This window comes from Trichomycterus rosablanca, chromosome 12 (assembly GCF_030014385.1).
Source record: "Trichomycterus rosablanca isolate fTriRos1 chromosome 12, fTriRos1.hap1, whole genome shotgun sequence".
NCBI classification, from domain to species: domain Eukaryota; kingdom Metazoa; phylum Chordata; class Actinopteri; order Siluriformes; family Trichomycteridae; genus Trichomycterus; species Trichomycterus rosablanca.
The window spans coordinates 4273473-4299013 of record NC_085999.1 but is presented as its reverse complement, the minus strand read 5'-3'; the positions used below and the strand labels follow the sequence as shown (position 1 = coordinate 4299013).

General features: G+C 41.7%; 1 protein-coding gene across 2 annotated transcripts in view; it reads right to left on the bottom strand.

The window, feature by feature from the left end:
- The window catches only part of pard3bb (par-3 family cell polarity regulator beta b), a 416753-nt gene that overhangs the window by 18476 nt on the left and 372736 nt on the right, over positions 1 to 25541 (bottom strand). For both annotated transcript variants that reach the window (XM_063005444.1, XM_063005445.1), the window contains exon 23: positions 3320 to 3396. In XM_063005444.1, the coding sequence (XP_062861514.1) occupies positions 3320 to 3396 (77 nt within the window). The remainder of the gene's footprint in view (positions 1 to 3319; positions 3397 to 25541) is intronic.

The window sequence follows — 25541 nt, the reverse complement described above, 5'->3', positions numbered from 1 at the left end:
AAGGAAAAAAAACCCATGTAATTCAATCTAATACTGTTGCTTAATGTAAATAACACTTAATGTAAATAAGGCCATTCAGAAATTAAAACACACTGATCTACTTAAACTTTTAGCATTTAAAAAAATCATCTACTACTGCCACATCTAAACACACTGTTTAAACACAATAAAAATCATCTACTACTGCCACAGCTAAACACACTGTTTAAACACAATAAAAATCACTTTATAAATGATAAATCGCTCACCTGAGATAAAGAAAACCTATCTTGTCCCGGCTTGGAGATCTCTGACATCCTCAACAATTAATCCATTATTGTTATGAAATCCATTATTGGGTTATGAAATAAAACAAACTACACCATTTCCCGTTTAGCCACAGACGTCCTCTTCTAAATCCAGCAGGGTTTAATAATAAGTGTGCTTTGGTTTTTAATAATCTAAAAACGTGACAGAACTTAAAAGCAAAATCTCAACAAAACTAATTGGTCCATCACGTTTGATTGAGATCCATATCTTCTAACTGTAGACACTTTGGACGACACGCCATAAAGCGAGATGTCTCACGTATTTTAAATGTTTGTACGGTGCTGTTAAACGAGCCAAAAATGCTGCTAAATGTTCTGTGTGTAAAAGTGAAAATAAAAACAGCAGTTTTGTATAAGTGTGATGTTGTAGGTTCTGTATTTATTCCTTTAGAATATGTTTCACAGTCTGAGCGTCGTTATTTAGATAGCTAGTGTAACCATGGTGCATTGAGACGTGTATTATTACACTGTTAGCCCGGACTTTATATTTAATCAAACATTTTTAGTACAACATACATAAATTATTTAAGTTTTTTTGCTCTACTATAAAATGCAGAGTACATTGTACTAATTTGAGTACACATTTAAATGTGCTAAAAGATTTAAGTTTACTAAACAAAAAAAATTACTTTTCTATCAGATTAACTTAAAAAAGTTAAGTTAAGGTAATAAAACAGAAAAACGCCACCATTTACATGTAAATCCGCCTTTTTCAGCTTGCTGTTGGTGAATCAGGCAGCCATTTGTTTTAACTTTTGAAACCTGTTGTTGCAAATTACTTTTTACTTTTCATTGAAGGCTTTTTGCAAAAGTAAACTTGTCTTCCTCAAATGTCTTTTGTGAAGTGGAACCTTTGTTAAACTAAGTGGACAAACATTTTCTTCCTCATGATGCTATTTTTGAGTAGCATGTACACCAGTCTGATGGGGCTTTTTCATCTTCCGTCTAATTTTGGTAAGTGTTGTACTTTACTTAACAATTTTGTTTAAAATAAATGATCTTAATGTTGACACTAAATAAATAATCAAACAGCGCTGCTTTATTTGCCGTATTTAGGCTACATGCTAGCATGTTAGCATGCTAGCCTTCATACGAAGCAAAGAGTGTGCTGGCCTGCTTTATTTTAATCCTTAAATTAATGCTATTAATGTTGATTTTAATACTTCTGTTTCTTGTTTCTTTTTGTTGTTTTACAGGTTCATGGTTACTGTGAGGAGCTGTTTGTGTTTCATCAGAACTTTATATACAGTTTGTACAGTTTTAAAGATGTTTTCTTGACATGTTGTATTTTAAGTAAATACTTCTGAAGTGAAATAAAGAAAAATAATTTTATAATTGTGTCTGTTTCTCTATAAACATTTGTAATTCATATTTAAAATGTAATTAACATGAAAACTAAGAAAAAATCAATAGTTTTTTCCATTGAGCTCAAGATATTAAGTAGAATTATTGGGAAAAGCAGTTGGTATAACAATAAAAAAGAAAGTTTAATCAACTTGCCTTTTAGGTGTAATAACTTAATGTTTTAAGTTATGCTAACTCAAGTTTTCATTATACATTACTTAACTTTTTTAAGGCAACCGGTTTCCTCAAATTTTTTAAGTAGATTGAACTTATCCGGGCTTACAGTGTACTGCTTAGTTGTGTGAGAGGAGAAATGATGGTATCGGATTGGTATCGGTATCGGCAGATACTCAATTTGCAGTATCGGACATCAAAAAGTGGTATCAAGCCAGCCCTAATTTTAATCCACATCAGCTCAGTGAGGAACGCTACTGAGATTCAACTTGTAAAAAGGTTAAAAAAGTACAATTGTTTTTCTGACTGGACATTTTGTCAATCAGCTTATATTTGCTTTAGTGTAATTACTGACAAATAAATGAATAAACGTCCTGGCAAAGTGCCTTCAAATTTTATTAGTAATGATGAGCCCAAAAAAACATCCACTCTGTGCTAACAGATTCATTATCAAAATAATAAAAATGACTTTTATTAAAATGACCTCGTTAATTAACTTCTTGTTTATTAAAACTCCAGAAAAGTAAGAATGCCAAAGATTTGAGTGAATTTGCACTTTACATAATCAGAAAATAAAATGATTTCTGTCAGTTCTCTGCATTTGTGCTGAAAAAGACAGTGGCAAATAAAGGTGTTCCATCTACCCTAAATTATTATTATCCTAAAAACAGTGGTTTCTACACACTGTCCTTGTTATCAGCTCCACTTACCATATAGAAACACTTTGTAGTTCTACAATTACTGACTGTAGTCCATCTGTTTCTCTGTATGAGTGGATCAGACAAAGCAGCACTGCTGGAGTTTTTAAATACCGTGTCCACTCACTGTCCACTCTATTAGACACTCCTACCTAGTCGGTCCACCTTGTAGATGTAAAGTCAGAGACGATCGCTCAGCTGTTTGAGTCGGTCATCTTCGAGACCTTCATCAGTGGTCACAGGACGCTGCTCACGGGGTGCTGTTGGCTGGATATTTTTGGTTGGTGGACTATTCTCAGTCCAGCAGTGACAGTGAGGTGTTTAAAAACTCCAGCAGCACTGCTGTGTCTGATCCACTCATACCAGCACAACACACACTAACACACCACCACCATGTCAGTGTCACTGCAGTGCTGAGAATGATCCACCACCTAAATAATATCTACTCTGTGGTGGTCCTGTGGAGGTCAGTCAGTAATTGTAGAACTACAAAGTGCTTCTATATGGCTTTTAATGTTATGGCTGATAGGTGTATATTATTTCCAGTGTATTTATGTTTATAATTCTTTCATCCGGATGATTTTATGGCTCCGTTTGTCGTTGCTTTATTTACAACAGTTTCAGCAATGTCTGCTTTTTCTTCCTTTGCATTATCTTCACAATTACTGCATTTTCTTGTATTAATCTACATTTGCTTTGCATGTCGTTTCTTTCTTTTTGAAGACATCTAAAGCTGACTCGTCTCTGTCCGCCAACCTTTCTCCGTCTTAATAGATGAATGGTGAGTCAGCTTACCTGGGCAGGGAGGCATACTGGCGCTCCACGTCCTCATAGCGGGGTGCCAGTCTAGGGTCAGGACTCCTTATGGGTATCTGTTAAAGAGAGAAAACCCAGTCAGAGAGAGACAGTGTGTCAGTGCTGGTCCAATGAACCAGCAAACCTTTTACAAACTGCTTATAATGATTTAAAAAGCCGAACTATTTTGTAACGGGATGTTAGATTCCTCCTGAATTCATTTATAATCAACGTGGATCTGAAGCCCATCCTGGAGACACAAAGCACGAGGCACACTGTCTGTTCCATGCAAAGTTTCACACACACTCGGTCACGGGCCGTTTAGGTGGCGCAGCGGTAAAAACACACGCTGGAACCAGAGTGGCCGCTTTGCCTGCCGGCTAGGCTGAGCGGCCACATGAACAACGATCGGCCTGTTGTTCAGATGGGTTGGGATTAAGCCAGATAGGGTCTCTCTCTCATAACTAATGAAATGCCGGCTGATTGATGGTGCCTGCACAGAGATGAGAAAAGAGTGCTGTCCGGGTGTGTCTCTCCGTACACAACGCTGAGCTGCACTGCACTCGTCAAAGTGTAGGTGATAAGATGCATATGGAGTCTGCCCACGTGTCGGAGGGGGCGTGGGTTAGCTTCGGTCTCCTCAATCAGAGCAGTGATCGCATTGGTGCATGACACAATCGGGCAATTGGACGCGCTAAAAGGGAGAAAAAAGAGGGAGAAAATGCATAAACAAACAAATGACACTCGGTCACACGTAAGAGCAAGCAATCCATGAAATGACGTTTTTTTTAAATACATGGAAGGTAAATTGGAGCACCAAAAGGAAACCTCCAGAAACCATGACGTCTACTTCCTTACTGCAGGAACAATTCCAATGTCCACACAAAACCCTGGGCACAATTACCAATGCAGATTAGCAAATCCACCCACAGGCACATTTTGGAAGGTGGGAGAAAACCAGAGTACCAAGACAAAACCCCATAAAGAAATGGAGAGAGCCCTGGGTCTGGCAGTGCCCATGCTACCCACTCTGCACTATTACTATTAATATTGTATAATAATAATGTTTGTTTCAAATAATCAGAAATTCTGCAGAATTTCTGTGCTGCAACCAATCAGATTTCTGTAGCCTACACCAATTTCCTTTATGCTGGAAAGGTTCCAGATCATGCACCAGTTCCAGAACCGGCACCTCGCTGGCTGGTATCAGAGTGGTAACACACCCTGTCAGCTTCAGTACGCCCATCCACTCCTGTCACATTCAGCCCGTGATGGATTACTACACATCTGATGATATGACATAAATAGTAGAAGTCATTTCGGCTTCTCTTTAAGTCCCGCTTTGTTCCTGCTCTTTCCCCTCCGCATTCAGAACGGTGATGAAAGTTCTCCTCTCGCTTCGAAATACCTGCTGCGCCCGTAATCAAGACCTGAAAGGCTGTGAAAGAGCAGCGCACAAAGACTGCTTATTGGGGATTAAGCACCAGGAGTAGTACGGAGGGGGTGGAAGGCTGGATTATGTTACTGAAAACAGGAAGGAGTCGAGAGGTCCAGCAGCCCGCCTGGACTTACCCCCGTCTCACGACCGAGGAAGAGCCGGATTAACTCTGAACGTTTCGTTAGCAAAATAACCTCCTTAAGAGAAGTGCTTATACGTATCCATTTGAGATGTAATTTTTAATAGACAAGGTTTAAAAAAAGTGGGTTAACTACAATTACATTTTCTGAGCATTAGATTAGATTCAACTTTGTCATTGTGCAGAGTCAATCAAATGCAGCAGCATCTAACCAGAAGTGCAAGATAGAGATTATTAACATATATTACAAGTGCAGGAGTGACCAAGATACCAAGTGACCAAACTCCCCCCCCCCCCAACACAAGTTTATAAGTGATACAATGAGGAAAGTACTGTACAGCTAAACACAGAGTGGATTTGATTGTTATTCATCTCATCCTCACACTTTGATGACGTTTCATCGCACCGCTCAAGCCGAGCGCTGAACAAAGCGGCTGTTCATTGTTAATTGGAAATTAAATATATACACCGATCAGCCATAACATTAAAACCACCTTGTTTCTACACTCACTGTCCATTTTATCAGCTCCACTTATCATATAGAAGCACTTTGTAGTTCTACAATTACTGACTGTAGTCCATCTGTTTCTCTGCATGCTTTGTTAGCCCCCTTTCATGCTGTTCTTCAATGGTCAGGACCCCCACAGGACCCCCACAGAGCAGGTATTATTTGGGTGGTGGATCATTCTCAGCACTGCAGTGACACTGACATGGTGGTGGTGTGTTAGTGTGTGTTGTGCTGGTATGGGTGGATCAGACACAGCAGCGCTGCTGGAGTTTTCAAACACCGTGTCCACTCACTGTCCACTCTATTAGACACTCCTACCTAGTTGGTCCACCTTGTAGATGTAAAAGTCAGAGACGATCGCTCATCTATTGCTGCTGTTTGAGTCGGTCATCTTCTAGACCTTCATCAGTGGTCACAGGATGCTGCCCACGGGGCGCTGTTGGCTGGATATTTTTGGTTGGTGGACTATTCTCAGTCCAGCAGTGACAGTGAGGTGTTTAAAAACTCCATCAGTGCTGCTGTGTCTGATCCACTCATACCAGCACAACACACACTAACACACCACCACCATGTCAGTGTCACTGCAGTGCTGAGAATGATCAACCACCTAAATAATACCTGCTCTGTGGTGGTCCTGTGGGGGTCCTGACCATTGAAGAACAGCATAAAAGCAGATTAAAAAGTATGTAGAGAAACAGATGGACTACAGTCAGTAATTGTAGAACTACAAATTGCGTCTATATGGTAAGTGGAGCTGATAAAATGGACAGTGAGTGTAGAAACAAGGAGGTGGTTTTAATGTTATGGCTGATCGATGTATGTATATATGACAAATAAAGGCGTTCTGATGAAAAATTATGAAAAATCCTATTTAAATATTTAAATATTCCTCTTAGTCTGTTATGGCGTGGACAGAACTGTAACAGCAATACTTGTCATACAGCATGTTAAGACTGACCACAACATTTCAAGCTCTGGACCTTGAAGCAGCAGTTTTGAAACACTGTGAGACAGTAAATTCACTTACATACAATTCATGATCCAAGTTCCTTTCTGTCTCTTTCCTGAACATTTTGATAACGGAAGCTGAAAAGCACATGATGAGTGGCAAACTGTCTGTGTACAGAGAGAAAGGTCACGCTAAGATTCAGCGCCGCTGCAGTTCTGGTTAAATTGAACAAAATTACAACCCTATTTGCTTCTGACATTTCAAAGCACGACCCCTGATTTTCTGTCTAAACCGGTGGCAAGAAATCAGTTTCTATCTAAAGGGGGACTAGTATAAAACCTGCTACAAACATTGGGATTATAAAAATAATGCCACATTTATATACGTTTTTATACAATACGCTTAAGACAAAGTTAATTTTAAACTCAATTAATATTAAAATTCGAAGTGCCTGGAATATAAATGCAATTTTAAGGTTTAAACACTTACCACATACAAGCACTTTGTAGTTCTACAATTACTGACTGTAGTCCATCTGTTTCTCTACATGCTTTGTTAGCCCCCTTTCATGCTGTTCTTCAATGGTCAGGACCCCCCACAGGACCCCCACAGAGCAGGTATTATTTAGGTGGTGGATCATTCTCAGCACTGCAGTGACACTGACATGGTGGTGGTGTGTTAGTGTGTGTTGTGCTGGTATGAGTGGATCAGAAACAGCAGCGCTGATGGAGTTTTGAAATACCGTGTCCACTCACTGTCCACTCTATTAGACACTCCTACCTAGTTGGTCCACCTTGTAGATGTAAAGTCAGAGACGATCGCTCATCTATTGCTGCTGTTTGAGTCGGTCATCTTCTAGACCTTCATCAGTGCCCTCACAGGATGCTGCCCATGGGGCGCTGTTGGCTGGATAATATTGGTTGGTGGACTATTCTCAGTCCAGCAGCGCTGCTGTGTCTGATCCACTCATCACAGCACAACACACACTAACACACCACCACCATGTCAGTGTCACTGCAGTGCTGAGAATGATCCACCACCTAAATAATACCTGCTCTGTGGTGGTCCTGACCATTGAAGAACAGCATGAAAGAGGGCTAATAAAGTATGCAGAGAAACAGATGGACTACAGTCAGTAATTGTAGAACTACAAAGTGCTTCTATATGGTAAGTGGAGCTGATAAAATGGACAGTGAGTGTAGAAAGAAGGAGGTGGTTTTAATGTTATGGATGATCGGTGTATTAAAGATGCAAAACTTTTGAGACTTCTAACTTGCATTAATTCTATTTATCTGTCTTCTTCTCTCCACAGAAAGCAGATAAGCATGATGGAAGTTTAAGTCGACGACAATCTCAGCCAGACAAATACACCCCACCTTAATAAATTATCGATACTGATACATAATCCATGAGAAAATTATTCCAGAAGATTTAGCGGTGGCTGACGGATTGAAGGTTAGAGCCATTATGGAAAACTGGCTGCTTTTCCGAGGGCAATAAGTGGGAAATTGTGTCATCCGTCTCAATGAACTGGTTTTAAATATGCGCTCGCTGAGCCGCCACCTCTCGCCGCCGTGCTCATAACGGCTGGCCCGCCGACTTCATATTAAGCGCATTTCTCCTCTCGAACCGGGAACATGGAAATGTCTGGAGGGCACGTCTTCACTGCCAGAAGATAAAGGGACCCGAGCACGTCTCTTACAAATGGAGCTGCAGGTTAAGAGAGGGGCGGAAAAAAAAAGAACTGGGCCGATGACAGGAAGCTTTAGTGATGAAACGAGCGGAGAAATGAGCGTCCTTTATTCAGAGTCGAACGCTTGTCTGTCCGTCTTTGTATATTTTTCACGGGCGTTTGAGAATTCACACCGACCCAAGGCCACTCTCTTTCTTTTCTAGTTGAAATTGTCCTTCAGACTAGTGAGGGGAAAAAGACGAGGTAGAGATAATGTAGCAGGTCAGCCTGAGGGGAACAAAACACTCATGGACTGGAAAAAATGCCAACTCAAAGTGACTGGCATTACAATTCTGTGCTGGTGCATTAATCACCCATAAGGTTTGCACTTGATCTTTGAAATCATTATAACTACACCATCCCTGCATGTATTTCTTTCTTACAGGGAGTCGTTCATTAGAGCTACACTATATTTATCCATCATGGACATACACCGATCAGGCATAACATTATGACCACCTTCCTAATATTGTGTTGGTCCCCTTTTTGCTGCCCCATACGCAACAAACTGTGATGCTCTGTGTTTTCTGACACCTTTCTATCAGAACCAGCATGAACTTCTTCAGCAATTTGAGCTACAGTAGCTCGTCTGTTGGATCGGACCACATGGGCCAGCCTTCACTCCCCATGTGCATCAGTGAGCCTTGAACACTTTACATAGATACGTCAAACTCACTCAGATCCTCACGCTCGCCCATTTTTCCTGCTTCTAACATCAACTTTGAGGATAAAATGTTCACTTGCTGCCTAATATATCCCCCCCACTAACAGGTGCCGTGATGAAGAGATAATCAGTGTTATTCACTTCACCTGTCAGTGCTCATAATGTTTGGGACGTGGACGTGGAACAAAACCAGAGAACATGGTGGAAAACCCCCTCAGACGTTAGAACATGACAGAATCCTCACAGGCAGTGACCAGAGGTTCAGAAATTCAGACCTTAGGCAGGACCCCCCACAGCACCACTACAGAGCAGATATTATTTAGGTGGTGGATCATTCTCAGCACTGCAGTGACACTGATATGGTGGTGGTGTGTTAGTGTGTGTTGTGCTGGTATGAGTGGATCAGACACAGCAATGCCTCACTGTCACTGCTGGACTGAGAATAGTCCACCAACCAATATTATCCAGCCAACAGCGCCCCATGGGCAGCATCCTGTGACCACTGATGAAGGTCCAGAAGATGACCAACTCAAACAGCAGCAATAGATGAGCGATCGTCTCTGACTTTACATCTACAAGGTGGACCAACTAGGTAGGAGTGTCTAATAGAGTGGACAGTGAGCGGACACGGTATTTAAAAACTCCAGCAGCATTGCTGTGTCTGATCCACTCATACCAGCACAACACACACTAACACACCACCACCATGTCAGTGTCACTGCAGTGCTGAGAATCATCCACCACCTAAATAATACCTGCTCTGTGGTGGTCCTGTGGGGGTCCTGACCATTGAAGAACAGCATGAAAGGGGGCTAACAAAGCATGCAGAGAAACAGATTGACTACAGTCAGTAATTGTAGAACTACAAAGTGCTTCTATACGGTAAGTGGAGCTGATAAAATGGACAGTGAGTGTAAAAACAAGGAGGTGGTTTTAATGTTAAGGCTGATCAGTGTATGTCTGGTTACCTTCCTACAAGGTCTGTGTCAGGTCAGACGACAGAGGGACAGTGTTTAGCCACGTCCACGCTAAAACCGCAGTAATTAACAAGTTAAATTAAGAGCCAACATGCCAGCTTTTCATCTTTCACACGTGCAGCTTCATATACTCATTAAGTCGCACCAATTCACATTACAGACGCATGAATTTGTTAGCAGCCCTGTCATCTCTCTTAATCGCACCATCTAGGTGTGATTCAGTCTTAAATGAGTCCACGTTACAGACACGTAATGACTGGCTGACAGTTCTTTTACTTTAAATCACTCAAACGTGAAGATGTCTTCTTTTAGAGATTCCATTCGTTAAATATAAGGAGGTGTGAGGTGAAATGACGTTAATATGAATCATATCTAGTTCAAACTGACACGTTGGTATAGACGCAGGGTCTGTCTAAAAACCTAGTGACCTCGGCCCGTGTACCTTTGGTCATTCGTTTCTCACTTAAAATCCCAAAACTAAAACACAAGAAACGGGACGCGTTTCATTTCAAAAAACAATATTAAAAAATGGGAAAACAAGGCATTTTTCATTTCAAGATCCAAAATCAAATAACAAACAAACATAAATTGAAAGACGGCTCGTATTTTAATTTTCCGAAATCAACATTTTCTATCAGTTCTACCGGAAATAAACACACAAGCGTGTGCGCTCGCTGACATGCATATATTTGCTTCATATAGACAGTGTAAATCAAGCACAAGTGTTGAAAAAGTAATAATAACGTAACGGTGCGTCTCCTGTTGTTCTGACTTTTGTGTTTGTATATTCGACGTGCATATACTTGCTCTATCTGCATAAAAACAAACATTATGGGGAGCGATTTCCGTACTGGACGCTGTACACCACCGTGGTCATGTTAGTTTTACACTTGATGGTTAAGGTACCTAGTGGTTAAGGTACCAGACTAGTAATCAGAAGGTTGCTGGTTGCTGTTGGGCCCTTAAGCGAGGCCCTTAACCCTCAATTGCTCAGACTGCATACTGTAACTGTAATGTAAGTCGCTTTGGATAAAGGCGTCTGCTAAATGCTGAAAATGTAAATGTAAATGATTGCCTGACATCATTTATTTATTTTTCTTGTATTATAGAATTTCTTGTTCTCGGCCAATAAGCATCCAAAAATTTATAAAATTGTACGAACTAACTCTGCAGTAAACAAGGAGCAAACAACAATCAAATATATTTCAAAAAGTTATTTGGTTAATTTTTAGTTAAAGCTGTTTCTCATCTGTGATAAACTAAGGGAGCGTCTAAAAAGTGCATGAAGCAGAACGCTGATTTAAATGCATTAAATGTTGTAAGAGTTACACAGTGACGTGTACGATTAGTTATGCTTGCATTACAGAATTGAGTCCTATATGGTAAAAATTATGAATGTAAATATTGTGCTAGTGTGTTGTGCCACCTCAGCCCACTGGTTTGAATGGCCCGAGGCTAACTGTGTTAGCTTAAACTGTGGTGATGTAATTGCTTTGTAAGTAGAGCGTCTAAATAATCTGTTCTATGAGTTTGATGTCTTATTAGAATCCTCTCTACTGAGGCAGCTGATCAGGTAAACAGAAGGCAGCAAGGCAGCTCACTAGGGTTGAGTCCTGATTGCTCATATCTTTCCAAATATTTCTATGAATATAATTCGAAGCATTAGAGTTGGCATGACCACCCTCATCTGCACCCCCATTCCCCCCATATCACCATTCCTTCCAGCAGCATTTCTATGTTGGAACCAAACACACATTTCCACCTGAGCACCAACATTTATCAGGTGTAAATCCACAGAAGGTTCCAGATTAAGCACCTGCTCTGAAACCAGCGCCTACACGTTGTAAGCCAACCTGGTCAAACAGCAGGATGTGAGTATCATCTACGCCACCGTTCACTTCCCCCTGCCCTGTGAGAGCTGCCCAGCGTCCAAACAAATCCGATCCCACTGCCTGAACGCTCAGCTGTGACATTATCGGATGTTTGTCCAAACAGAGCCAACATTTCAGGCTGGAAATCTCATCTGTTAAATGTTAATAACCTCTAAATGAGTTCAGTCATGGAGGAACCTTCCCTGCACTGAGACTAATCTCTCTCTCTCTCTCTCTATTGGTAAAATCATTTCAGAACAACAACACTAATCTTAACAGCTATTAAACAGTAAACACGTTGGCTTTGTGGTAAATAAGCGGTCACACATTAATCCCAGTTTGCTGGCGTACATCTGCGTGATCTAATGGCTGTTCACACCTGATCTGAATGCTGGAATCTGCACACACACATTCTATTATGCTAAATCCAGACTATAAGCATCTCTCATAGCGCTTTTCCACCAAAAAGAACTCTGGTTCTTGAACCGGTTCTGTTCAGCTTTCTTCAAACCTTGGTGTTTTGTAGAAAACCGACCCGCATTTCCACCAATTTTTGGGAACCAAGTCTGCGTCATCAGATGACGTCACGGTTCACGCTGAAAAACCAAGTACTCTGTGGTACCCGATTAGAACGCTAGTTCGCTGTCTGGAACCTCTTTTTTTGGGTGGAAACACGCGGAACCAGTTCAAAATCAAGTCCGCGAAACGGGACCGAGCTGGATTTGCGTCGGTGGAAAAGGGGTATCAGTCTTTCAGTCATGACCAATTACTACTCCTCCTACTACACCCTCACCACTTATAACCAAAATATAAAAGTGCAGAAACTTTTTGAAGATCCCTGGTATTAGCATCATAAAGTATCATAATGAGGCATCAATGAACAGCAAATTAAATTATTTATTTATCCACTATTAGAAAGAGTTTTAGGCTAGAAACACACTCCACACAAGTACGTAAAGACCAGTGATGACAAGGCCAGCTCAGTGTGATCTTGATGTACCCACCTAATATCTGTTCTTACATTACAGTGGGAATTAAAAGCATCAGGACTTGTCAGGCAAGACATCCCTCAAAAAAGCACTAATCCTGAGACTGCAGTTTCCTTAACAGAGTAAACATAACTTTAACAAAGCATCATAATTATGTTCAGACTTATTTTTCATAGCTGCAACACTCAGAATGAGGCTTGGACATCAGCATTTAGCAGATGCTTTTATCCAAAGTGACTTACTGTGACAACCTGGCAGTGGTGGGGCTTGAACCTGTGACCTTTCGATTACTAGTCCAGTACCTTATCCCCTGTTTTCAGCAATATTCAGGGTTACATTTGGTCTGGAGCTCACCATGAGAATACTGTGCAATGTAAGACTGACTATAGCAAAGACAGGTCACCAAAAACTCACTCATTCACACATATGAACATTTTAAAATAGCCAGTGAGCCAATTTTTGACATATGGAAGATTCAGGAAACCAAAAGACCTGGAAAAAGACCTCACAGGCTCTTCAACAGACTTAAGCCCTGAACAACCTTCAACCAAAGGAAATATCTTAATATGAAAATGTGCAAATTCAACAAGCTGTTTAGCTCCAGATCCGCCAGCGTGAGCAGGGGTTGGAGAGGTTGTTTGACTGACAGGCGGTCACACAGCGGTAGCATCAGCAGCGTCAGCCGCAGTGTGACGCAGAGTGCTCTCCGTAATGAAGGCTATGAGGAAGACCTGTCCCACTGACTTTGCTCCTGCAGAGCTAATGGCCTACAGAAAGCCATTTCACGGCATGCCGAGCAGAGGAGGACGCAGCACCCACAATAATTCATGAAGAAGACGCTGGCGCAGCCACACACACTGTGTCCGTCCTTTCCGGAGCTTACATTACACCACATGCACCAGATTCTGTCCCTGAAATCATGCTGAGACAACCACGCTCACCCTGAAGCTGGAGCTGAGTCAATCTGGGGCTGGACAAGCTGGGCGATTCTGGTAAAAACGTCCACATGATCAGATTTGCTTGTGTGTTAAAACCAAAGCAAACCAACACGTATACACAGGTTTTATACAGTGAAATTAGCAAATCTGCTCCCTGCTATCTTCTAATAACACTGACTACAGACGAGGCTGGAAACATCTACAGCTGAATGTTCTTCTGAAATCTTAACAGTAACACGAAATCTTACAACATATGTTTTCTTTTAACAAATGTAATGAAAATATCAAGGAAATAATGCGAATACAACTGATATCAGGATATAAATGCCAGAGAAGACAGAGACTAAAGTATTTTGTTGATTATTGATGAATTTTGATGTTTGTTACTGATCAAACGGACCAAAAATGGACCAAAAAAGCCAGATGAAGGAGAGTTTTGTAGTCAGTTATATGGCCACAATGATCAGAAACATCTGGAGAATGTAAGGAATTCAAACCCAACAACACTGCATGTACTGTCAAGCAGAGTGATTATAGTGTAATGTTTCGTTATACTATAATTAAAGTATAATGTTGTGATGTCAGTGAAACTGGTGCATAGACAAAACAATGAAGGAAAATTAACTCAAAATTGCAAGATCTTGGATGCACCAAGGTGTTTCAACAGGCAGCGACCCAAACCACAAATCTAACTAGTTTTGGACCTAAATCTGGAAATCTGCTGTGTAGTTACTGAGTGACTCCTAACAAGAGATTAAGATTAAGTCCCACCATATATGGAACCACACAATATTTAACTTGTGTCCAAGTTATATATATATATATATACTATATACAGTGTATCACAGAAGTGAGTACACCCCTCACATTTCTGCAAATATTTTATTATATCTTTTCATGGGACAACACTATAGACATGAAACTTGGATATAACTTAGAGTAGTCATTGTACAGCTTGTATAGCAGTGTAGATTTACTGTCTTCTGAAAATAACTCAACACACAGCCATTAATGTCTAAATGGCTGGCAACATAAGTGAGTACACCCCACAGTTAACATGTCCAAATTGTGCCCAAAGTGTCAATATTTTGTGTGACCACCATTATTATCCAGCACTGCCTTAACCCTCCTGGGCATGGAATTCACCAGAGCTGCACAGGTTGCTACTGGAATCCTCTTCCACTCCTCCATGATGACATCACGGAGCTGGTGGATGTTAGACACCTTGAACTCCTCCACCTTCCACTTGAGGATGCGCCACAGGTGCTAAATTGGGTTTAGTCCATCACCTTTACCTTCAGCTTCCTCAGCAAGGCAGTTGTCATCTTGGAGGTTGTGTTTGGGGTCGTTATCCTGTTGGAAAACTGCCATGAGGCCCAGTTTTCGAAGGGAGGGGATCATGCTCTGTTTCAGAATGTCACAGTACATGTTGGAATTCATGTTTCCCTCAATGAACTGCAGCTCCCCAGTGCCAGCAACACTCATGCAGCCCAAGACCATGATGCTACCACCACCATGCTTGACTGTAGGCAAGATACAGTTGTCTTGGTACTTCTCACCAGGGCGCCGCCACACATGCTGGACACCATCTGAGCCAAACAAGTTTATCTTGGTCTCGTCAGACCACAGGGCATTCCAGTAATCCATGTTCTTGGACTGCTTGTCTTCAGCAAACTGTTTGCGGGCTTTCTTGTGCGTCAGCTTCCTTCTGGGATGACGACCATGCAGACCGAGTTGATGCAGTGTGCGGTGTATGGTCTGAGCACTGACAGGCTGACCTCCCACGTCTTCAACCTCTGCAGCAATGCTGGCAGCACTCATGTGTCTATTTTTTAAAGCCAACCTCTGGATATGACGCCGAACACGTGGACTCAACTTCTTTGATCGACCCTGGCGAAGCCTGTTCCGAGTGGAACCTGTCCTGGAAAACCGCTGTATGACCTTGGCCACCACGCTGTAGCTCAGTTTCAGGGTGTTAGCAATCTTCTTATAGCCCAGGCCATCTTTGTGGAGAGCAACAATTCTATTTCTCACATCCTCAGAGAGTTATTTGCCATGAGGTGCCATGTTGAATATCCAGTGGCCAGTATGAGAGAATTGTACCCAAAACACCAAATTTACCAGCCCTGCTCCCCATTTACACCTGGGACCTTGACACATGACACCAGGGAGGGACAACGACACATTTGGGCACAATTTGGACATGTTCACTGTGGGGTGTACTCACTTATGTTGCCAGCTATTTAGACATTAATGGCTGTGTGTTGAGTTATTTTCAGAAGACAGTAAATCTACACTGCTATACAAGCTGTACACTGACTACTCTAAGTTATATCCAAGTTTCATGTCTATAGTGTTGTCCCATGAAAAGATATAATGAAATATTTGCAGAAATGTGAGGGGTGTACTCACTTTTGTGATACACTGTATATAATTAATTTTATACATATACTGACTAACTCTTGACAAAAGGTTTAGATCGTGTCCCATACATAACTTGTGTCTGAATTATACACCGATCAGCCATACCAATAAAACCACCTCCTTGTTTCTACACTCACTGTCCATTTTATCAGCTCCACTTACCATATAGAAGCACTTTGTACTTCTACAATTACTGACTGTAGTCCATCTGTTTCTCTGCATACTTTGTTAGCCCCCTTTCAGACACAGTTCTACAATGGTCAGGACCCCCACAGGACCACCACAGAGCAGGTATTATTTAGGTGGTTGATCATTCTCAGCACTGCAGTGACACTGACATGGTGGTGGTGTGTTAGTGTGTGTTGTGCTGGTATGAGTGGATAAGACACAGCAGTGCTGATGGAGTTTTTAAACACCTCACTGTCACTGCTGGACTGAGAATAGTCCACCAACCAAAGATATCAAGCCAACAGCGCCCCATGGGCAGCGTCCTGTGACCACTGATGAAGGTCTAGAAGATGACCGACTCAAACAGCAGCAATAGATGAGCGATCGTCTCTGACTTTACATCTGCAAGGTGGACCAACTAGGTAGGAGTGTCTAATAGAGTGGACAGTGAGTGGACACTGTGTTTAAAAACTCCAGCAGTGCTGCTGTGTCTGATCCACTCATACCAGCACAACACACACTAACACACCACCACCATGTCAGTGTCACTGCAGTGCTGAGAATGATCCACCACCTAAATAATACCTGCTCTGTGGTGGTCCTGTGGGGGTCCTGACCATTGAAGATCAGGGTAAAAGCAGGCTAAAACAGTATGTAGAGAAACAGATGGACTACAGTCAGTAATTGTAGAACTACAAAGTGCTTCTATATGGTAAGTGGAATGCTTGTGTGTACATATTTATTATACTTCAATGCAGGTTATTAATAAATGTGACCCCAAATGTTGTAACAGACCTGCAGAGGAATAAAACACAAATATTTGAACAGAATGGTTGTTTAATGTGCTGGTGTATAACTTCACTAAATAATGCATATATATTTTGATTAAATGTCATCTCCACCCCCGGTGATCTATGGTAGGCAGGGGTAGAATATGTAGAGATTTCCTGACAAGTCATTTTTAAAGAGTCTCATAATTCAGCCACATGAAAGACTCAAAAATTATTAATATCAGCCCTGAGAAATAGATTCCATTACTCCATCAGGAACCGCGCTCGTAAAATACCATCAGCAGCAGAAATGCAGCCCGGACTAATACGGCTAATAAGCTGCACTTCCAATCTGTTCAAATCTGTCTTTCTTTCATAAACTAAAACCATTCAGCAGCGGGGAGAGAGAAATGTACTGTAGATAAACAGCAAACAGAGAGGCCGTGTTATTTTCCAGCTGACGTGGGCTTTCATCATGGACGATGGCAGGCGCTTGTTTGAACGGCATGCTGGTCATTATTCTTACACACAGACATCTGATCACTTTCTCCTGAGGACATGAATTACTAGCCACGTCAGATCCAGCTGAAGGGCGATCATTTATTCCTCTGAGCCACAGGCAGAATTTTAACATGCACACGAACACGCATGGTTTCCTCCTCCTGAGAGGATGGGAGAGAGGAGAGAGAGGCTGGGAGTTCCACTGATGCACTGACTGGGGAGAGGAGGAGGGGCTACTACGGGGCTGTAGACTAAACTCAGAGAGAGGAACACACTGATGAGAGGTGAAATATAATGAGAGTATTTTTATACTTTTCTTTGTTTTTGAAATTGTAGCTGTCCTTGCAGGGCAGTTGTAGTCTAGCGGTTAGGGTACTGGACTAGTAATCACTAGTAACTAGGGACTAGTAAAGCCCCTTTACCCTCAATTACTTAGGCAGTATACTGCCACAGTACTGTAAGTCGTACTGTAATTGGATGAAAGCATCTGCTAAATGTCGAAAATGTAAACGTAACTCTAAGAAACTGTCCCTCAACTCTGAGAACATTGAGAAACTCTGTCCCTCAACTCTGAGAACATTGAGAAACTCTGTCCCTCAACTCTGAGAACATTGAGAAACTCTGTCCCTCAACTCTGAGAACATTGAGAAACTCTGTCCCTCAACTCTGAGAACATTGAGAAACTCTGTCCCTCAACTCTGAGAACATTGAGAAACTCTGTCCCTCAACTCTGAGAACATTGAGAAACTCTGTCCCTCAACTCTGAGAACATTGAGAAACTCAGTCCCTCAACTCTGAGAACATTGAGAAACTCTGTCCCTCAACTCTGAGAACATTGAGAAACTCTGTCCCTCAACTCTGAGAACATTGAGAAACTCAGTCCCTCAACTCTGAGAACATTGAGAAACTCTGTCCCTCAACTCTGAGAACATTGAGAAACTCTGTCCCTCAACTCTGAGAACATTGAGAAACTCTGTCCCTCAACTCTGAGAACATTGAGAAACTCTGTCCCTCAACTCTGAGAACTCTGTCTTTTAACCCTGAGAAACTCTGTCCCTCAACTCTGAGAGCATTGAGGAACGTGGTTCCTAACCTCTGAAAAACTCTGTCCCAGAACTCTGAGAAACTCTGTCCCTCAACTCTGAGGAACTCTCCTCCTTGACATCTGAGGATCACTGTCCCTCAACTTTGAGAACTTTGGGGAACTCTGTCCCTCAACTCTGAGAACTTGGGGAACTCTGAGGAACTCTGTCCCTCAACTCTGAGAACTTGGGGAACTCTGAGGAACTCTGTAAACTCTGTCTTTTAACCCTGAGAAACTCTGTTTCTGAACTCTGAGGAACTCCGTCCGTCAACTCTAAGAACATTGAGGAACTTGGTTCCTGAACTCTGAAAACTCTGAGAACTCTAAGGAACTCAGTCTATCAACTCTGAGAACTTTGGGGAACTCTGTCCTTCAACTCTGAGAACTGTGGGGATCTTTGTCCCTCAACTCTGAGAACTTTGGGGAACTCTGAGGAACTCCTTCCCTCAACTCTGAGAAACCCTGTCATTGACCTCTGAGGATCACTGTCCCTCAACTCTGAGAACATTGAGAAACTCTGTCCCTCAACTCTGAGAACATTGAGAAACTCTGTCCCTCAACTCTGAGAACATTGAGAAACTCTGTCCCTCAACTCTGAGAACATTGAGAAACTCTGTCCCTCAACTCTGAGAACTCTGTATTTTAACCCTGAGAAACTCTGTCCCTCAACTCTGAGAGCATTGAGGAACGTGGTTCCTAACCTCTGAAAAACTCTGTCCCAGAACTCTGAGAAACTCTGTCCCTCAACTCTGAGGAACTCTCCTCCTTGACATCTGAGGATCACTGTCCCTCAACTTTGAGAACTTTGGGGAACTCTGTCCCTCAACTCTGAGAACTTGGGGAACTCTGAGGAACTCTGTCCCTCAACTCTGAGAACTTGGGGAACTCTGAGGAACTCTGTAAACTCTGTCTTTTAACCCTGAGAAACTCTGTTTCTGAACTCTGAGGAACTCCGTCCATCAACTCTAAGAACATTGAGGAACTTGGTTCCTGAACTCTGAAAACTCTGAGAACTCTAAGGAACTCAGTCTATCAACTCTGAGAACTTTGGGGAACTCTGTCCTTCAACTCTGAGAACTGTGGGGATCTTTGTCCCTCAACTCTGAGAACTTTGGGGAACTTTGGGGAACTCTGAGGAACTCCTTCCCTCAACTCTGAGAAACCCTGTCATTGACCTCTGAGGATCACTGTCCCTCAACTCTGAGAACTACGAGGAACTCTGTCCATGAACACTGAGAACTCTAAAGAACTCTGAGAAACCCTGTCCCATAACTCCAAGGAACTCTGTTTCTAAACTTTGAGGAACTCTGTCCCAGAACTCTGAGAAATCTGTTCCTGAACTTTGGGGAACTCTGAGGATCATTGTCCCTTAACTCAGAGAACTCTCACAAATCAGGTCATGTAACGTGTCTGTGATGCGATGGTAACGTGTACAATTTAGAAGAGTTACATAATTATAATCCTGGGTGGATAATCTGCATCTTTTAAAAAATGTAAAACTATTATCAGCCCTCAGGTCCTTAAAACACGTTTAAAAGCAACTGACTCGATATTAAATTGAACAGATGGATCTTTCAAATTATTTTGATTTAACAATTTAAAAATGACCCACTCAAGCTCTTAAAAAAAGAGCCAGCAAGTTCATTACTGAATTATAGAAACACTTCACAGTTACACAGATAAGTTATCTTATTATTTAAGACTGGCATTAGAGTTCATGTACAGCCATACAACATGTAGTTTAGTCTTAAAACAAGTTAAAATGTTTTATTCACCAATACTCACCATTACTAAACACCCAGGTCATGGAAATAGTGTCTTAGCTGGATCAAACTGATTATTAATAAATAAAGAATGGATTAAGCAGTATAGTTTAGCATTAAGATAAAAAAGTTACATTAGTAAGGACAATTTGGAATCGGTTGCAGCCCTTAACCCAATATTAAGGTGACCTAAGGTGAATTATGCACTCAGCCAACAAAGCAAAGTGCAGTTTCAAACCAACACCTGTCCTAAAACATTGTCCCATCCCGTCCATACGTCATCAGTTGGTGACGTTTGGCTGCATGGATGCTTTGGAAACTAAACAAATGCAAAAACACACACCATTTTTCCTCCTGCTTACACTAGCATAGCGCCCACCTACACACATGCTTGCATCCAATCAGCCCAAACCGCAGCCCCTCCTAATCGAGTTTTATCCAAAGTGCTGGCACTGCACAAGTGATGAAACTTATAGATTATAAGCAGCTTTTGCAGCGCCATCGATTACTTACAGGAAGAAGAAGCAGCAGAGAGGAAGACTGGACCATGCACTGGTCATCTCGAACCATTTAATTAAGTGGAAAGAACCAGATGACCAGCCAGTAATAATGTAAGTACATGTGTATGTAAAGAACACAACGATCCCGATGTAACAGACGTCACGGACGGAAGACAATGCAATGTAATTGCAAACAAACTAAACTAACAGTACTTTCTCATTCAATACTAATGTGCGACTGGTATGCTGGCATGCCTGAACTAGTAGATTTTAATGGTGACGACAGGGAAACCCAGTTTAAGCAGCTGACTGGGAAGCATGTTATTCAGCTGAAAACAAAAACACAATTTTGTACATTTAAAACACACAAACACAGTATACACCGATCAGCCATAACATTAAAACCACCTCCTTGTTTCTACACTCACTGTCAATTTTATCAGCTCCACTTACCATATAAGAGCACACAGTTCTACAATTACTGACTGTAGTCCATCTGCTTCTCTGCATACCTTTTTAACCTGCTTTCACCCTGTTCTTCAATGGTCAGGACCACCACAGAGCAGGTATTATTTAGGTGGTGGATCATTCTCAGCACTGCAGTGACACTAACATGGTGGTGGTGTGTTAGTGTGTGTTGTGCGGGTATGAGTGGATAAGTTTTTAAACACCTGACTGTCACTGCTGGACTGAGAATAGTCCACCAACCAAAAAAAATGTCCAGCCAACTGCGCCCAATAGGCAGCGTCCTGTGACCGCTGATGAAGGTCTAGCAGGTGACCGACTCAAACAGCAGCAATAGATGAGCGATCGTCTCTGACTTTACATCTACAAGGTGGACCAACTAGGTAGGAGTGTCTAATAGAGTGGACAGTGAGTGGACACGGTATTTAAAAACTCCAGCAGTGCTGCTGTGTCTGATTCACTCATACCAGCACAACACACACTAACACACCACCACCATGTCAGTGTCACTGCAGTGCTGAGAATGATCCACCACCTAAATAATACCTGCTCTGTGGTGGTCCTGTGGGGGTCCTGACCATTGAAGAACAGGGTGAAAGCAGGTTAAAAAGGTATGCAGAGAAACAGATGGACTACAGTCAGTAATTGTAGAACTACAAAGTGCTTCTCTATGGTAAGTGGAGAAACGTGTCTGCTGCAGGCACTTCCAATTATGCCCGCTAGATGCCACCCAGCTGACCGGTGGCAACGCAAAGTTTCGAACCGAGGAGTTCAGAATCTCGATATGAACACAGTATATTTAATGAGTCTCTACCAAACTGTTTAGATGAACACAAAAATGATGCAACTTTTTATGGATTATTTTTCAGCCGTGAGCTTCAAGTTGACATTTGGGTTAGAAAGGCTGTCTTCTTAAAACCACAGTGTCATTTATATTTCAATATTTTTAAGTTTAACACACGTCAACCATGGAGTTGATACGACCCAAACCAGATTATTTAAATGCAGCTTATTTTTACCCAAGTATTAAGACTCAAAGACAATTAAAAGGTTGAGCTTGCTGATGTTCAACCAGTGCAGCTACTTCTAAAAATATCTGGAAGTAAAACTGATAAACAACTTCAGTTTTAACCAGTAAAAACAAGCAGCCCAATTGTGTATAAAGTCTGAATTAAAAAAAGGAAAGTGTGAAACACTCGGATTCACCCAGGCTGGACTGAAACTCAGTGCAGAGAGTAAAATACAGAGCCGTCCTCATTAAAAAAATACTCAGTTTTCTTGCCAAACTTCTACTTAAACCCCCACAAAGTTCTTCAGACGAAACTCAGCCTGATTAAACATGGATATAATTGGGGTCTAAGAATAAAATAAGCAGTCAAAAATGTTTTAACGTTGCTGCTTTGTGAAATGGCTTTGTATTAAAAAGCTCTGTACTAAACACAGGGTCACGCCTGGGAACCAAAACGGTGTCACATTCCGGTAATGGAGTACCTATTCTTCTCCCGTCTCTACCAGAAGAACGTTAATTTTTCTCTTTAGCCTCTCGTCCGGGCTAAATCTCGCTCTTATTCTGATTCGTCCACATGCCATCACCATGAGTAACACTCGAGTCTTCCTGAATGTCAGCAGGCATCTGCGCTCGATAGAGCCGCGGGCTTAAAAAACAAACTCATTCATTCAAGTCCACTTCGCCCAGCCGTTCTCCTTTACTGCGGTAATTGCCGCGCCTTGTGAAAAGCCATCAATTTCCAATGCTAATTAGTTAAGGTTCTTAAACTCTCCCTAGCAGCCTTCCAATGCGAGTCCCACCGGCGTGCACTGCGACGGCCGACGGACTCCCACCCGGCAACAAAAGATCGGCTCGATAGCTTTAATTTTTCATAATTTTCCTCTAACGCGAGTGCATTGATTTGGACTGCTGCATGAGGAGCGTGTGGGCAGAATGGAACCAGGGGCGCTGGTTACGTCAGCCCGTCACTTCCCAAATTACTTTCTATAAATGATAAATCGTTTCTGTGTGAAACGTATCCATGCTGATGTAGGATTGTAACTACAGACAGTGCTGATTAATGGTAAAGACTGAAGCTTACGTCATTGTTGGGCTCTTACGGCCCCACCGGAGTGTCGGGGGGACACTTGTCTGTATAAGACTGGACAATCGGAGAGGCTAGTCTTTGTGTGTGTGGCTTTAGAGAACCCAGGGTGTCTGAAAACGTGAAAGCATGGACAATCCCTCATGAAATTAAAAGAGTTTCTATCCACTTTACTTCTCTCCAATTTAAATTTTAACACAAGGGCATGGGTATAAGAGCCTGAGAGCCGTTCACGCCATCAGTCAGAGGAATTTTTCCCCTCTTAGCCTCACTGGGATTAGAGAAGATGAATCTTAGAATTTAATTACTCTAGTTAAGAAATAAAGAAGAGAGAGAGAGAGACTTTCACGCTTAAGAAAGTTATTTTATCATTGGATTAGTACATAAAATACACCGACCAGGCATAACATTATGACTGATGACAGGTGAAGTGAATAACACTGATTATCTCTTCATCACGGCACCTGTTAGTGGGTTTTTATCCTCAAAGTTGATGTGTTAGAGCAGGAAAAATGGGCGAGCGTGAGGATCTGAGTGAGTTTGACGAGGGCCAGATTGTGATGGCTAGACGACTGGGTCAGAGCATCTCCAAAACTGCAGCTCTTGTGGGGTGTTCACGGTCTGCAGTGGTCAGTATCTATCAAAAGTGGTCCAAGAACGGAACAGTGGTGAACCGGCGACAGGGTCATGGGCGGCCAAGGCTCATTGATGCACGTGGCGAGCTACTGTAGCTCAGATTGCTGAAGAAGTTCATGCTAGTTCTGATAGAAAGGTGTCAGAATACACAGAGCATCACAGTTTGTTGCGTATGGAGATGCATAGCCGCAGACCAGTCAGTTAGAAAGGTGGTCATAATGTTATGCCTGATCGGTGCAAGTGCATTATGATTTTGGATAGAAAAAAAGGGGTCCTTGGACCTAAAAGCATTATGAATCCAACGTTTTGAAAGAGTATGTCACGGCAAAAAATAATATTCTTTAATAATTGTAATTAACCATAAACTATCATTATTTTCATACAATATTTTCTTATAATCAAAATCATATATTCAATCTAAAATCCCACACAACATCACACAATCAACATAAAACCCACCATATGATTCTGATAAGATTAAACCATTATCATGGGACAGCGGTAGCCTAGTGGGTAGAACTTTGGGATATTAACTGAAAGATTGAGTTCAAATCTCAGCTCTGCCATGCAGCTACTGTTGGGCCCTTGAGCAAGGCCCTTAACCCTCTCAGCTCTCAGCGCCGTACGATGGCTGATCCTGTGCTCTGACCCCAGCTTCCAAACAAGCTGGTATATGCGAAGAAAGAATTTCGTTGTACTGTACAACTGTATAAAGGTGTTCTATCATCATCATCAATGGAACATAAAACCTCACTGATCCTGAGCCCAGATTGAGCAGAAGTCTGTGTTATTTTTTTCTTTTTTAACATTAAACCAGCATTCACAGATACTGACGCTCCCAGATTATTTTTTCTCATCAGTCAAATCGCTGAGAGAGAGAGAGAGAGAGAGAGAAAGAGAGATTTTTAAATACTCTTTTATAACAATGTGCAAGCACACAAATACTTTTAGATCTCAATTTTTATACAATCACCAGTGTGCAAATGATTACACAAATGTAAAATTCAGTTCACTCTCACTAACAGTACATAGAGCCTCTCCACAAAACCAAACACTTTCAAATGTTTAAAGATCTTTCATCGTTTTATAAAAATGATAGTCAATTAGAATCCTAGACTTTATTAATACAAAAAATAAAACTACTGCATCAAAACCAGGGGCAACACGGTGGCTAAGTGGGTAGCACTGAAGGTCCTGGGTTCGATCCCCAGGTGGAGCGGTCCGGGTCCTTTCTGTGTGAGGTTTGCATGTTCTCCCCGTGTCTGTGTGGGTTTCCTCCGGGAGCTCCAGTTTCCTCCCACAATCCAAAGACGTGCAAGTGAGGTGAATTGGAGATACTAAATTGTCCATGACTGTGTTCAATATAAACTTGTGAACTGATGAATCTTGTGTAATGAGTAACTACCGTTCCTGTCATGAATGTAACCAAAGTGTAAAACATGACGTTAAAATCCTAATAAATAAATAAACTGCATCAAAACCAGATTGTTTATCGGCCTTACTCTTCCTGCTTTTATAAATGACCATTTTTGCTTGACCTTATATAAAATTCAGCAATTTATACTATTTTTTTTCTTCTTAGCACGTATTTAAATCCTAAGATAAAAGTCTCT